The 17,175-nt window shown below is 41.3% G+C and overlaps 1 protein-coding gene across 3 annotated transcripts in view; it reads right to left on the reverse strand.

Moving 5' to 3' along the window:
• Positions 1 to 17,175, reverse strand: part of rorc (RAR-related orphan receptor C) — a 79,165-nt gene that overhangs the window by 32,591 nt on the left and 29,399 nt on the right. The window contains exon 1 of one of the 3 annotated variants that reach the window (XM_034174807.1): positions 2,006 to 2,281. The exons of the other annotated variants lie outside the window; for them this stretch is intronic. Within the exon in view, the coding sequence (XP_034030698.1) occupies positions 2,006 to 2,015 (10 nt within the window). The 5' untranslated portion in view covers positions 2,016 to 2,281. Of the gene's footprint in view, positions 1 to 2,005; positions 2,282 to 17,175 lie in introns of those variants that run through there. 3 annotated transcript variants of the gene reach the window in all.

Consider the following 17,175-nt stretch of genomic DNA (forward strand, 5'->3'; position numbering starts at 1 on the left):
AAGCCTACGAAAAAACATAATTCACCCCCTTGAGGATTAGGTGTTTTTATTACTTTCATCAAGAAATTTTTTTTTAAATACAAAATTTTAAAATTAATCTATAAATCATAAAATAATGGATTGCACACATGCTGGTATCTTCAATATAATGGACAAAACCATCACATTTACAGCCAGCTGGCATTAGACAAATCAGCAAAGAGATTAAACATCCTGATGCTGTGACGTTTCGTTAAATGCAACCATTATGAACATGAAAATTTTGGCACAGCGTGTTAAAGATACCTAAAGCAGCCCATCCTAAAAAATAACTAGAGTGACGTGCATGAAGGAAACAGGTGAGGGAAGCCACCACAACATGTGTGACAAGTCTTTAAGCAGTTTCAAGCTTCAGTGGCTGTGACTGGAGATTGTACGCACAGCTTTTGCTTGTTGCTTCACAACTTTATATTTGTCACAGAGAAACGCACACAAAAATAAGAATAAAAATAATTATAAAAAGAAAAGTAATTCAACCTAGGCTACAGTTTCTAATGTGCCTTCTGGAAAAGTTGAAGATGATCTTCATGTCGCCAGCTGTGACTGGTGAAGCAACAGGGCAAAAAGTTTCATATACAGTCTCTCAAATCATGGCCGCTGATGCTTGCTTCTTCAGAGTTGTCATGGGTCTGTTTCTGGCTCCCATGATGATCTCCTTCATAGATGGTGACTCAGTTTTTGAGGATGGCCTGCTTTTGGCATTTTACTGGCATATTGTTTTTATATTTTCGTCATGACTGAATGAACTCCAGCAGATAGTCAGTGACTTGGAAAATTTCTGGCATCCACCCTCTGACATTTCTAAAGCTAACTGTAAAAGTGATGATGAATGTTTATGTATCATTTTATGTTTATGTATATTGTATCAATTTCATTATAATTTATAATTATTTGTAATCCATTGTTTTATGTATTCATTTTCTTTTTTAATTTTTAGATAAATTCTACAATTTCTTAAATTGTGTTTTGATGGATTTTTGAAAAAAATCACTACCACTGCTGTTACTATTTATTTATTTATTTATTTGTTTATTTTATAGGCATTGACTTGGGAATATTCTTGCCTCAAACATCTGTCACATTTAAAACCAAGTGGCTGGAAAAGTGATGATTTAATGTGTTATATTAAATGTGGTGGTATATATATGCACTCTATTATTTTGTGTTTTATACTTTTGACTTATTTTAGATCAGGTTGTGGAGATTTGTTCTCAATTTGAGATTAAAGTACACAATGGTTATTGTCAATAAAGCAGCCTTTTTTGATATTATAAAACCATACAAACATAAAAGGAATATAAACATGCAATATTCTCTATGACTATATGTAAAGTTAAAACAACAAATAAAAAGCAGTTAGCCTCTAATAAAGTAGTCAGCTTCGAAACTTACCAGAATCTCTGAGAATGAGAACATGTTTTCATACACAAATAAATGCAGTATTTTTTTGTGTGCAATCAATGTGATATCTCTTAAAATGGTTATTTGCTTGGCAAGATTTTGCAGCAATATTAAAGCTGTATGGAAAAGAAAAAATGTGAATGTAAAGAGTGAATGTAAAAATGTTTACACTTCACTCTTTAGTCCAGTCCAGCTTCAAAAATGAACCAAAATGTTGAAAATAGAAATCAACTTAAAGCTAAAGTTCAATCTGTTGTTTTACACCAATAATGTCCCACTGGAACCGAAAGATGACTTTTACTAATAATACAGCGCAGCATCAGGTTGCAGTGTGTTTGCAGACGTGACACTAGGGCGGCTTGGAGAGAAACGAGGACAGAAAGTGACATAAACATGGATCCAATTGATAAAATGTTTGATTGTACTTCCCACACACACACACACACACACACACACACACACACACACACACACACACACACACACACACACACACACACACACACACACACACACACACACACACACACACACAAACACACACACTAAAGAACTTCATTCCTACCTCGCATCATCCTCACTCCTCCACTCGTCTCAGGCGTCTGTCCCACTTTCACAAACACACAGCTCCTCTCACTTTGTCTAACAATTGACACACTTTGCGTGACCGTCTTTGCACCACCTAGTCTGTCACTCTTTTGTTGTTGGTCCTTTAGCGAGCTGGCTTTGGTGTTCTCTGTGACTTCAGCACACACATTCAGACTTATGAGTATCAGTCACCGCCTCACCTTCATCTGTGTGTGTGAGAGACAGAGAGAGAGGGAGATAGAGACACAGACACAGAGAAGGGGGACTGTCCCCTCATCTAACTCTGTCTCTCTCTCTCAAGGTACTTTTTTCCCTGTGTGTTCGCAGTTATCCTTCACCCCCTCATCTTTGACCACATGACACAGAATAGCTTTATATTGTCTCAACTCCTTATGAGTCATCCTCAGAACTTAAATCATTTTTTAAGATTTTTTTTTATTTTTTTTTATTTGCATCACTAAAATTTACATTCATGTCTTCATCTGAGTTTCTAAACATGTGATCATTGTTGCAATTCAGTGATGGAAGGATTGTTTTTATTGTTATTTGTTAACTGTAATTAAAGAACTGAACCAACTGATCACACTGTAACAAATTTCTGTTTTAATTGACAATAACCAGCTGTCAGCTAGAGTTGCCAGGTGGGTACTCTTACTATGGAAGGCAAGTACCGGTACACTAACTGCATGCACCGTATACTGTATCCTGCGAACGTGCACTAATGTATTAGTCAACAACTCATCTGTTTCAGCCGACTGCTCTGGTCAGCTCAGTTTGAAACAGACTTCTTGTTAATATGAAGAATTTAGAAAAACATCATGTCATTTTGTTTCTATATCATTCACTCACTAGGACCCCTTATTCCAATTAAGGGTTGATGTCAAGCAGTCATTGGGCGAGAGGCAGGGTACACCCTGGATAGGTCATCGGTCTATCACAGGGCCACATACAGACAGACAAACACATGCACACTTTCACTCAAATCTATGGTCAATTTAGAGTCACCAGTTTATCTAACCTGCATGTCTTTGCAAATGGAAGGAAGCCGGAGAACCCAGAGGGAACCCACATAAACATGGGGAGAACATGCAAACTCCACACAGAAAGGATCAGATGGGAAGTGAACTTAGGACCTTCGTGTTGTGGGGCAGCAGTGCGAACCACTAATCCTCTGTGCTGCCCCCGTTCAGAGTTGAGTAGGCCCTATCAGTAGGCTAAAACAGATGAGTAAATTTGATCAGTGCATAAGTGCACTGCACAGTGAGCAATGGTGTACACAGTTGGTGCAATTCCCTCCCAACCATCATACTGTATATCTATTGTTCTTGTAGAGCTGAGGTTGTGTTAGAAAATCAACAAGTGGATCACACATTGAAACTCCTGTGATGATGACTCCAAGCAAAATGGAAGAAGTCTAATGAAATCTCAATCTCATTTAGCTATTTTAGTTTTTTCACAGAATTAGTCTGGCAACCACAGCTGCTTACTGCAATCTGAGATTTCTGGATCACCTCCAAAATTCAGTGGAATCTTCCATGCCCTAATATCTATCGGTGGTGCAAATTTGTTGAGAATCTGTAAAGTAGGCTTTATTTTTTTTTTTTTTACATAATCCTTCAAAGCCTAGGTTGAGACCAAGCAGCTCAACCCACACTTCCCTGTCCTTGGCAAAGTCCTCTAACTGCCCCAGGGAGACCCTGAGGTATTCCCAAGACATCTGGGAAATGTAATCCCTCCAGTGTCTCCTGGTTGTTCCCCAGAGCTTCGAGCTTCCCACCCTGTGCTGAACATGAGCCCAGGTACCCGACAGAGGAAATCTCATCTCCACCACTTGTGTCCATGACCTTCACCCAATGTTATGATTGACATAGGTGAGGACAGGAATGCAAATCGAATGGCAAATTAAGAGTATTGCTCCTGATGTCATCTAGATGTTTCTTTTCAGCCTTATCATCATCAGCACTGCAACGACTGATGTCCTACCCCGAGGCACATCGCCTCGTGCCCTATGACTGCTGGAATAGCCTCCAGCCCCCCCCCCGCGTGACCCTTATTGCAGTAAGAAATGGTGGATATTCATTTTTGGATTATTTCTAGGCTTCATCTTTGTCAGAACAGACTCTGAATTAAAGTTGTTCTCTCTATCATTCCTCCATCTCAGCACCTGTCTGATGTTGAGAACCACACAAGACCACCGTGGCTCTCCAAACCTCCCATCCTGCTAACGTGCAAAACCACTTCCGAAACATTCTCCTCCTCTCTGGTGTCACAGAGCAACATGCATTTGCATAAAGGCACACTCACTCACAACCAAAAGCCATCACTATCATCCTCATGATTTAGGAGCACTTTTATTTATCATCGAAACCTGTTACATAAAGCTAAAAGATGTTGCGCATAATACACATCAAATCGCATGCAGGTGTGCTGAACTTTTGGCGTAAAGTGTTAAACCAAACAATTTATAAAAAGAAGCGATGCTATCTCTACCGTTTGCATTCAGATGCCAAAACGCAAAAGTGTGCGTGTGCATGTGTGTGTGTCTGTGTGTGTAGAGCACAGGTGCAGCATTCACAATGTGTTGTTAATGGTCCAACTGCTGCAAGTGCCACTAGTGTGTGTGTGTGTTTGTGAAAGTGTGTGTGTCTGAACAGGTGCAATGTTGTATATTCACTAACTATAAAGTTAAACCACAGTGCATGCACAAATATCTAGCACAAACACAAGCAATGTCATCAGCACATACAGTACAGATGCAGATACAAATGCAACTGCACATTCACACATACTCTTGTGCACAGAATAACAGAAGACTTACTCAAATGAGTCTTCTTGGGCCCAATGCCTGCTGCAGCAGCAAAAAACAGGCACACATTAGTGCATTAGCTATGAACATCTTTTAAAAGTGATACAGTACAAAGTATACTCATGATTTTACATTAATACAGTAAACTTTTATATCTAACTCAGGAGTTATGTCATATTTTACACTGACAGAGGCTCAGGAATTATTTTACATTAGTAAAAAATTAAGCATAAAATACAACCCCAATTCCAATGAAGTTGGGACGTTGTGTAAATGTAAATAAAAACAGAATACAATGAATTGCAAATTCTCTTCAAACTATATTCAACTGAATACACCACAAAGACAAGATATTTAATGTTCAAACTGATAAACTTAATAGATTTTGTGCAAATATTTACTCATTTTGAAATGGATGCCTGCAACATGTTTAAAAAAAGCTGGGACAGTGGTATGTTCAGGGTTTGGTAGGATTACTTTGAAATGTAATCCAAAAGTAATCAGATTACAAGTAATGCAAATGTATGTACATACATACATGTAATCCACATGTATTCTTTCAAAGTAATCCTACCCAACCTTGGGTATGTTTACCACTGTGTTACATCACCTTTTTTCTGAAGTGTTCCTGAGCCCACGCGGTAAGATCCTTTACGCAATGATGTTGGTTTTTAATGCAGTGCTGCCTGAGGGATCGAAGGTCACGGGCATTCAATGTTGGTTTTCGGCCTTGCCGATTATGTGTAGAAAGTTCTCCAGGTTCTCTGAATCTTCTGATTATATTACAGACTGTAGATGATGGAATCCCTAAATTCTTTGCAATTGAACTCTGAGAAACATTGTTGTTAAATTGTTGGACTATTTTTTCACACAGTTGTTCACAATGTGGTGATCCTTGCCCCATCTTTGCTTGTGAACGGCCGAGCCTTTTGGGGATGCCAAAAGGCTCCTTTTATACCCAGTCATGACACTCACCTGTTTTGTTGTCCCTGTCCCAGCTTTTTTGAAACGTGTTGCAGTCATCCATTTCAAAACGAGCAAATATTTGCACAAAAACAAAAAAAGTCTATCAGTTTGAACATTAAATAGCTTGTCTTTGTGGTGTATTCAATTGAATATAGTTTGAAAAAGATTTGCAAATCATTGTATTCTGTTTCTGTGACCCTTACTTGGACTAAGCGGTTGAAGATGAGTGTGTGCATGTGTGTGTGTGTGTGTGTGTATTCTGTGTTTATTTACATTCACACAACATCCCAACTTCATTGGAATTGGGGTTGTAAAAGTATGACAATGACAAAAGGATTATAAAAAAAAAATATAACGAACAAATGAAATAATAATCACAAAATGGAACAGAACCAAACAACCTCAACACAGATTTAAAGAGAAGATAAACTCATATATATTGAACTGTGAGTGTGCCTGTATTTTCTTTACACATGGTGGTTCACGGTTCTGTAGATTGCAGTTTTTTTTTAACCACTGCCAAGGATCGGACCGGGAGTGACATGTTTAGCCGCATGTTCTCCTTGAATTGCTGGCTGTCCTGAGTGGTGTCCAAAAAATGAGGTGGGCTTAATAGATAATTGGCAAAGCTTCTGGGGAAAACCTGGTCTTGTTAGGAGAGACGGCATCCATCCCACTTTGGATGGAGCAGCTCTCATTTCTAGAAATCTGGCCAATTTTCTTAAATCCTCCAACCGTGACTATCCAGGGTTGGGACCAGGAAGCAGAGTTGTAGTCTTACACACCTCTCTGCAGCTTCTCTCCCCCTGCCATCCCCTCATTACCCCATCCCCGTAGAGACGGTGTCTGCTCCCAGACCACCAATAACCAGCAAAAATCTATTTAAGCATAAAAATTCAAAAGAAAAAATAATATAGCACCTTCAACTGCACCACAGACTAAAACAGTTAAATGTGGTCTATTAAACATTAGGTCTCTCTCTTCTAAGTCCCTGTTGGTAATGATATAACAATTGATCAACATATTGATTTATTCTGCCTTACAGAAACCTGGTTACAGCAGGATGAATATGTTAGTTTAAATGAGTCAACACCCCCGAGTCACACTAACTGTCAGAATGCTCGTAGCCCGGGCCGAGGCGGAGGATTAGCAGCAATCTTCCATTCCAGCTTATTATTAATCAAAACCCAGACAGAGCTTTAATTCATTTGAAAGCTTGACTCTTAGTCTTGTCCATCCAAATTGGAAGTCCCAAAAACCAGTTTTTATTTGTTATTATCTATCATCCATCTGGTCGTTACTGTGAGTTTCTCTGTGAATTTTCAGCCCTTTTGTCTGACTTAGTGCTTAGCTCAGATAAGATAATTATAGTGGGCGATTTTAACATCCACACAGATGCTGAGAATGACAGCCTCAACACTGCATTTAATCTATTATTAGACTCTATTGGCTTTGCTCAAAATGTAAATGAGTCCACCCACCACTTTAATCATATCTTAGATCTTGTTCTGACTTATGGTATGGAAATAGAAGACTTAACAGTATTCCCTGAAAACTCCCTTCTGTCTGATCATTTCTTAATAACATTTACATTTACTCTGATGGACTACCCAGCAGTGGGGAATAAGTTTCATTACACTAGAAGTCTTTCAGAAAGTGCTGTAACTAGGTTTAAGGATATGATTCCTTCTTTATGTTCTCTAATGCCATATACCAACACAGTGCAGAGTAGTTACCTAAACTCTGTAAGTGAGACAGAGTATCTCGTCAATAGTTTTACATCCTCATTGAAGACAACTTTGGATGCTGTAGCTCCTCTGAAAAAGAGAGCTTTAAATCAGAAGTGCCTGACTCTGTGTATAACTCACAAACTCGTAGCTTAAAGCAGATAACCCATAAGTTGGAGAGGAAATGGCGTCTCACTAATTTAGAAGATCTTCACTTAGCCTGGAAAAAGAGTCTGTTGCTCTATAAAAAGCCCTCCGTAAAGCTAGGTCATCTTACTACTCATCACTAATTGAAGAAAATAAGAACAACCCCAGGTTTCTTTTCAGCACTGTAGCCAGGCTGACAAAGAGTCAGAGCTCTATAGAGCTGAGTATTCCATTAACTTTAACTAGTAATGACTTCATGACTTTCGTTGCTAACAAAATTTTAACTATTAGAGAAAAAAATTACTCATAACCATCCCAAAGACGTATCGTTATCTTTGGCTGCTTTCAGTGATGCCGGTATTGGTTAGACTCTTTCTCTCCGATTCTTGGAGTCATTTTTGATCAGGATATGTCATTCAAAGCGCATATTAAACAATATGTAGGACTGCTTTTTTGCATTTACGCAATATCTCTAAAATTAGAAAGGTCTTGTCTGAGAGTGATGCTGAAAAACTAATTCATGCATTTATTTCCTCTAGGCTGGACTATTGTAATTCATTATTATCAGGTTGTCCTAAAAGTTCCCTAAAAAGCCTTCAGTTAATTCAAAATGCTGCAGCTAGAGTACTAGCGGGGACTAGAAAGAGAGAGCATATCTCCCCCATATTGGCCTCTCTTCATTGGCTTCCTGTTAATTCTAGAATAGAATTTAAAATTCTTCTTCTACTTATAAGGTTTTGAATAATCAGGTCCCATCTTATCTTAGGGACCTCGTAGTACCATATCACCCCAATAGAGCGCTTCGCTCTCAGACTGCAGGCTTACTTGTAGTTCCTAGGGTTTGTAAGAGTAGAATGGGAGGCAGAGCCTTCAGCTTTCAGGCTCCTCTCCTGTGGAACCAGCTCCCAATTCGGATCAGGGAGACAGACACCTCTTTACTTTTAAGATTAGGCTTAAACTTTCCTTTTGCTAAAGCTTATAGTTAGGGCTGGATCAGGTGACCCTGAACCATCCCTTAGTTATGCTGCTATAGACGTAGACTGCTGGGGGGTTCCCATGATGCACTGTTTCTTTCTCTTTTTGCTCTGTATGCACCACTCTGCATTTAATCACTAGTGATCGATCTCTGCTCCCCTCCACAGCATATCTTTTTCCTGGTTCTCTCCCTCAGCCCCAACCAGTCCCAGCAGAAGACTGCCCCTCCCTGAGCCTGGTTCTGCTGGAGGTTTCTTCTGTTAAAAGGTATGTTTTTCCTTCCCACTGTAGCCAAGTGCTTGCTCACAGGGGGTCGTTTTGACCGTTGGGGTTTTACATAATTATTGTATGGCCTTGCCTTACAATATAAAGCGCCTTGGGGCAACTGTTTGTTGTGATTTGGCGCTATATAAAAAAAAAAATTGATTGATTGATTGATTGATTGACTTTATGTTTACTCCTGTCTCTGTTCATTTAAGTTTGGCAACTCAAAAGTCAACCCATTTTCACTGGTGAGGAAAGTCGGGTCAACAGAAATCATTAAATATCAGCACTAATGACATGATTGATGAATTTCAATTCAGATCTGTGATCCTGATCACTCATCGTTGATCCTGAACTTAGGGTTCATTGCCATTTGTCTGTCTGTCTGTTTGACAGCAATCAATATTCACAATTGGAATTAGCAATGTTGCCAATATTGACTCTTTTGACCATGAACAGATTTATTGTAATCAGAATCACAATAAAAGACAAAAGCAGGATCAGGATCAAAGGAATCACAATCAATATTTCAAGATCATGGATCAAAGTCAAGATCCAGCCCCTTGATACACCAAAATAAAATCACTTCTTCCTCAAAACAGGAGTTATTTCTATGCCAGATGTCATGGAAATCTATTCAGGTCTTTTTGAAATATTGTACTGACAACATAACTAACTAACTAACTGGCAAACAGCAAAAATAAATAAATAAATAAATAAATAAAATAAAAAATCATAAACTACTTGGTGAAGGCAATAATAGCACAAATTGTGATTCAGCTCACTAAAAAGGTTGCCTTATTTGGGAGAAATTTCAACTAAAATTTACGGCAGATCTGGATAAAGGAGTCAAGTATGAAAAAGTGACTTTCTTGACATGGTGAGAAAGACCATTTAACCAATGAGCAGATTTTTGCAAAAGTAAGCAGGGTTGCCTCCTAATAAAAAAGTTCCCAGTTCAAGACCACCCAAGCCCAATTTGTTTGTCTGGGGTTACACAACTCTGGCCAGAGTGCGACCATACGAGGTCTGTGAGAAAAGTATCCGACCTTTTTATTTTATGCAAAAAATATATGGATTTGATTCATATGTTTTTACGTCAGCCAAGCTTGAACCTTTGTGCGCATACGTGAGTTTTTCCATGCCTGTCGGTTGCATCATTCACCTGTGGGCAGACTTTAAGTGAGCACTGGTCCACCCCTCTCGTCGTTGTTTCATTGCGAGGAAATGGCGGAATGATTTGGGCTTTTTTTTCCATCAGAATTTTTTCAGAAACTGTTAGAGACAGGCAGCTGGAAACCATTCAAAAAATTTATCTGGCTTTCGGTGAAAATTTTACGGGCTTCACAGAGAATAAGGAGTGTTACTACAGCTTTAAGGACGGCCCACAATGGCGCATGGCGCGCCGCGCTCCGAGCCGCCATCGAGAGGCAGAAACCACCACATCATTTCTAAACGGATGGCTGTGTGGAGCTGGGACCGTCGTGTGCAATTTCTCTGGTTGTCACAAGAGCTGGACATCAGCCATTTTCTGGCAGATTTCACTTTTAACAAGAGATTTTGTCATGGAAAGCCGCGCGGAGGCTTCGTGCCTCACGACCGATTCGCTGATGAAGCGAGACAAAGGAACACCTCGTTTCGGAGTGTTAAAGGACAAGTTGGGACATGTCTATCTCGGCTTTCAGTGCTTACCAGTCGAGTGAGTATAAGAGAAATTGTGGAGAGCTGGACATGTCCCAACTTGTCCTTTAACACTCCGAAATGAATGGTTTCCAGCTGCCTGTCTCTAACAGTTTCTGAAAAAATTCTGATGGAAAAAAAAGCCCAAATCATTCCGCCATTTCCTCGCAATGAAACAACGACGAGAGGGGTGGAGCAGTGCTCACTCAAAGCCTGCCCACAGGCGAATGACGCAACCGACAGGCATGGAAAAAACTCACGCATGCGCACGAAGGTTCAAGCTTGACTGACGTAAAAACATATGAATCAAATCCATATATTTTTGCATAAAATAAAAAGGTCGGATACTTTTCTCACAGACCTCGTATGTACACTGTCAGTGATAATTTCACATGGTCTTTTAGTTTTACACTGATGATTTTACTGCGTGCATTGACGTCGTCTGACTTCCACTAAAATGGCAGAAGGCGTGGACATCACTTTTTCGGCACATTCCACTGTTACAGGAGTTTTTTTCATGGAAAGAAAAGCGGAGGATTGCGCCACCGTGCCGCTCATGGCGCGGCACAAAACCACCTCCGTGTTGGTCTCACAGGACGACTTTGAGATGGCTTTCAGACGGCTGTTGGTGGTTTTTCAGTCGTGACTATCCGAGAAATTGTGGATGAGCCTGGACATGCCAGAACATGTCCTGTGAGGCTTCATCACGGTTTTGTGCCATGCGGCTCCACCGCGCCGCGCGGAATTCCTCCGCTCCTCTTTCCATGACAAAAACTCCTGTAACAGTGGAATGTGCCGTTCATTTCCACACTGGATGCTGTGTTTTATCCGGGACGTCGTCTGATTAGCACAGGAATTGCGAAAGACGTGGACATCAACACTTTTTCGGCACATTGAGACAGACGAGTGAAGGAATTCCGTGCGTCGCGGTGAAGCCGCATGACGCAAAGCAACGCCGTGGTGAAGGCTCACAGGACATGTTCTGGCATGTACAGCTCATGCTCAATTTCTCGGTTAGTCACACGACTGAAAATCCACCGTCAGCCGTCTGAAAGCCATCTCAAAGCCGTCCTGTGAGACCAACACGGAGGTGGTTTTGTGCTGCGCCATGAGCAGCACGGTGGGGCATCCGTCTGCCTTTCTTTCCATGAAAAAAACTCCTGTAACAGTGGAATGTGCCAAAAAAGTACTGATGTCCACGTCTCCTGCCATTTTTGTGTAAGTCAGATGACGTCCCGGATCAACAAAGCCTTCACGTTGGAAATGATCTGGTTGTTTCAGCCTGTCGATCGGCGCTCGGAGCGCGGCGCGTTCTCAGCAGCTGTGGGCGGTCGTTAAACCGGCTGGAGCACTCCTTAATCTGTGTAATCCCCATAAAATCGTCCCTCAAAGCCATTTGAATTTTCCGAATGGTGTCCACCTGGAGGTCTCTCACAGTTTCTGGAAAAAAATTGATGCAGCAAAGCTCCAAATCGTTCAGACATTTATTTGCAATAAAAATCCGACGAGAGGGGTGGACCACTGCTCACACAAAGCCTGCTCACAGGCGAATGACGCAACCGACAGGCGTGAAAAAACTCACGCATGCGCACGAAGGTTCAAGCTTGGCTGATGCAATCACACGTGATTCATATCCATATGGTTTTTGAAAAAAATAAAAGGTCGGATACTTTTCTAACAGACCTCGTATAATGCCATATTAATTAACCTATTGATACTACATTTCTAAATATAAATAAATAAAACATATAGAATATAAACAAATGTAAAAATATGCTTTTCAATCACTTAATTCCATCCATGTTTTTTTTTTTTTTTTTTGTTTTTACATTTTTCCAGTGTTGGATGGGATATAGAATCCCACCAGTGTATTCTGGACAGTGTTGTGTGGGCCGCTGAAGAGGAGGTACTGCTGGTCCACCACCAGAGGGCGCCCTGCCTGAAGTGCGGGCTTCAGGCACCAGAGGGCGCAGGAGCAACCGGGAGTGGCAGCTGTCACCCATTAACAACATCAGCTGTCACTCATCATCACCAATCACATCTCCATAAGAGCCGGGCAGCATCTTCACCTCACTGCCGAGAAATCGTCTACCGAACAGGTAAACAACTCAGGCTGAAGTATCACATTAGTAACGTCCTTGCTTCTGTGTATACTAGTATTAATGCAGACGTTCCTGTTTGTATGGAGTAGTCGTGTGTGGGGAGCTGGCGTACTCCGCTCCTCGGTTGGAGGCTACGTACTTTGCCAACAAGATCTGCACGTAAACATTGTGATTGAGAGGTGGAGGTGCTTTTCACCTTTATACTGAACTGTTTGCTGGGTGTTCACACACCCACCATCACCTGTCTGTTCTTCCTGCCAGCAGTACCCGATCTGACAGCCGGAGGCAGTGGCCACCTGGGGACCCAGCGCTTGGTGGCTCCAGGGTTGCTTCAGGTCCGGTGGAAGTGGAAGGCGTGTGGGATCCGGCTCTTTTCTGGACGGGCGTCTTCTATCCTCGAGCCTGCTCACACATCACTGTGACTAATTTGACTGTTGATCTCAATTGTGTTGTCTGTTGCTCTGTTGTGCACATTCACAACATTAAATTGTTATATTTTCGGCTTATTCCATTGTCCGTTCATTTGCGCCCCCTGTTGTGGGTCCATGTTCTTACACTTTTCACAACAGACGGTGCATTCTGAAAGTATTCATAGTGCTTCACTTTTTCCACATGTTGTTATGTTACAGCCTTGTTCCAAAACAGATGAAATTCATTTTTTTCCCTCTACACACAACAATACCCCATAATGACAATATCAGAAAGATTTTTTTTTTTAGATTTTGCAAATTGATTAAAAATAAAAATTAAGAATCACATGTACATAAGTATTCATAGCCTTTGTGATGATGCTCAAAAATGAGCTCAAGTGCATTCTGTTTCCACTGATCATCCTTGAAATGTTTCAACAGCTAACTGGAGTCCACCTGGGGTAAATTCAGTTGACTGGACATGATTTGGAAAGGCACACATCTGTCTACATATAAGGTCCCACAGTTGACAGTCAGAGCCCAAACCAAGCATGAAGTCAAAGGAAGTGTCTGTAGACCTCCGAGACAGGATTGTCTCAAGGCACAAATCTGGGGAAGGCTACAGAAACATTTCTGCTGCTTTGGAGTTCCAAATGACCACAGTGGCCTCCATCATCCATAAATGGAAGAGGTTTGGATCCACCAGGACTTTCCTAGAACTGGCCGCCCGTCTGAACTGAGTGATCAGGAAGAAGGGCCTTAGTCAGGGATGTGACCAAGAACCCGATGGCCACTCTGTCAGAATTCCAGCATTATTCGGTGGAGAGAGGAGAACCTTCCAGAAGAACAACCATCTTTGCAACAATCCACCAATCAGGCCTGTATGGTAGAGTGGCCAGACGGAAGCCACTCCTTAGTAAAGTCACATGGCAGCACACCTGGAGTTTGCCAAAACGCACCTGAAGGACTCTCAGACCATGAGAAACAAAATTTTCTTGTCTGATGAGACAAAGATTGAACTCTTTGGTGTGAATGCTAGATGTCATGTTTGGAGGAAACCAGGCATCATCCCTACAGTGAAGCATGGTGGTGGAAGCATCATGCTGTGGGGATGTTTTTCAGCAGCAGGAACTGGGAAACAAATCTTGAGGGAAAGATGAATGCAGCAATGTACAGAGACATCCTGGATGAAAACCTGCTCCAGAGCGCTCTTGACCTCAGACTGGAGCGACAGTTCATATTTCAGCAGGACAATGACTCTAAGCACACAGCCAAAATATCAAAAGAGTGGCTTCAGGACAACTCTGTGAATGTCCTTGAGTGGCCCAGCCAGAGTCCAGACCTGAATCCGACTGAACATCTCTGGAGAGACCTGAAAATCCCATCCAACCTGATGGAGCTTGAGAGGGGCTGCAAAGACGAATTTTTTGGACATAATTTTTTTTGTGCAAATTTATTAAAAATAAAAAACAGAAATTGCATGTACATACGTATTCACAGCCTTTGCTCAATACTTTGTTGATGCACCTTTGGCAGTAATTACAGCCTCAAGCTTTTAGATCTTAGCCTACAAAAAAGACAATGCTCCAGTGAGACCTCCACAGTGGACGTTCTGTGACTCGTGGCTGCACCAAGAAATTCTGACCACAAACATGACAAACAGAATCACTGAAATGGTCAGACCTGATGCAGTCCAACACGCACACAGAATAGGTTTGGCTTTAAAGAAGCCTCTCAGCAGAACTTATAGACAAACAATATGATGACACAGTAAAATAAAGTTACTGAGCTGTGAGTGACTGCATGTCAGTTGTACAGGATAGAAGAAGAGAACAGGTGGTCTGTCTCTCTCTCTCTCTCTCTCGCCCACTTTTTTTTTTTTTTTTTTTTACTATTTCAGTTGTGATTGTCAACCACAAACAACAGGAAATCCACTGTGACCCACAACCTTTCACTGTTTGCACACACATCGATCACACACAACTTTCCGTACAGCCAGAACTCTGGTTGATGACAAGAACGCATCCTGAACAAACAGCACGTTATTTAAAGTGCCATCATGCGTTTTTTTTTTTCTTTTTTTTTTACCGCTGAGCTAAAACATCGCTCACTTTCTCACCAGAAAAGTCCAACCTGCTTTTGATTACCGTAAAGTATCAAGACAGCAGTCAGCGAAAATTAATTCCACCAGATAAACGAAGAATTGTTTGCAACCACCAGAAACAGATCTCGCCATCACTGCATTATCTGCAGCCACAGGCCTACAGTCAACCAATCAAACCCATCATCTGATGGAGAGTGAGCGTGTACGAGCAACACTCAGAGATAAAAACGAGTGTGACTTTAATTCTGTACTGTGCTGTATAATGAAGTTGTTTCTTTTACCGTAACGAAAGTACTGGCTCACAAACAATTATGCTGGTTTGCTCACAAAGCAGGTTTAAAGTTCAGCAATACAGTTTTAAGTTCTTTGTTCTCCACACGCCATTTCAATTTCAATTTATTTTAATTTATAGCCTTATATGGCCTCAAGGCACTTCACACAAGTAAGGTCTAACCTTACCAACTCCCAGAGCAAGCACACAGGTGACAGCGGTAAGGAAAAACGGCTTCTGATGATTTGAGGAAGAAACCTCAAGCAGACCAGACTCAAAGGGGTGACCCACTGCTTGGGCCATGTTACTGACACAAATTACAAAACAAATATACAGGAAATTTTGGGCGTTCATGCCGGTGCACAGAACGAGAGGGTTGCAGATCTAGACACCACCCCCATCTTCAGATGGAGCCGCACCTCAAACAGAGAGAAAAAAAAACAGAATCAGGCATGAGAAAAACAACACAGTATAATTTGTCAGCATTAAGTAACAAGAAAAACAGAAGAAAAGATGATCGCCACCCACTAGCCCTAAGCTTCAATAAAAGACCCAGAATTTAGATAAAGGTGAGGCCGCGGCCCGCTCTCTTTACTAATACAATGAATTTAAAAGGGTAAAAACATAATAAATGGACTGCATTTATATAGCGCTTTTCCATCTGCATCAGACGCTCAAAGCGCTTTACAATTATGCCTCACATTCACCCCGATGTCAGGGTGCTGCCATACAAGGCGCTCACTACACACCAGGAGCAATAGGGGATTAAAGACCTTGCCCAAGGGCCCTTAGTGATTTTCCAGTCAGGCGGGGATTTGAACCCAGGATCTTCTGGTCTCAAGCCCAACACCTTAACCACTAGACCATCACCTCCCCTAATAATAACATACTACGCCAGTATGTTAGCCATACGAAAGAGAAAATAAGTGCGTCTTAACTCTGGACTTGAAAGTCTCTACAGAATCCAACTTTTATTGATGTAGGGAGATCATTCCCCAAAACAGCGGCATGATAAGAGAAAGCTCTGTGACCCTAGGGACACAAAGTGCCTTGCACCCTGAGAATGCAGAGCCCGGGCCGGTACGTAGGGTTTAAGCATAGGGAGTAAGGAGGAGCTAGTCTGTGAACAATTTTATAGGTTAGTAACAGAACCTTAAAATCTGATCTCACAGGGACAGGAAGAGATGCCAAAATGGGTGTAATGTGGTCGAACTTTCTGCTTCCTGTCAAAACACCTCCAAGATTTTAGAATATAGACTGCTACAAAAAATGTGATCCATCAAAGAAACTTTCTGGAAAAGGACGGATGACGCAGACGTTACATTAGTGTTTTAATTTACTGGTCAGTTTGCGACATGGTGTAGCCAGTCACTGTTGTTAGCAACAGCTACCCAGTTAGCCAACATTAGCAGGGCCAGGAGATAAACAACATATTATGTGGAATTTCATACATAAATAATATTGCAGCAACATGTTCACAGACAGCAGTAAGAGTACTGTGTGCAAGATTCATTAAAGTGGACACAAAATAGACAGAAGTGTTGAAAAAAAACCCCAGTAAAATTACAGCTTTCGCTACTGTTATTGCTGGAGCAGACATGTTGGATTGTGGCGTCAGAGTGTGTCATGTTTGAATGAGCTGATGTGTTGGAAATGCGGCTTTTTGGGAAGGGGGAGCAGTGTGGGAAACCTTCA

The sequence above is a fragment of the Thalassophryne amazonica genome, chromosome 7, assembly GCF_902500255.1.
Source record: "Thalassophryne amazonica chromosome 7, fThaAma1.1, whole genome shotgun sequence".
Taxonomy (NCBI): Eukaryota; Metazoa; Chordata; class Actinopteri; order Batrachoidiformes; family Batrachoididae; genus Thalassophryne; species Thalassophryne amazonica.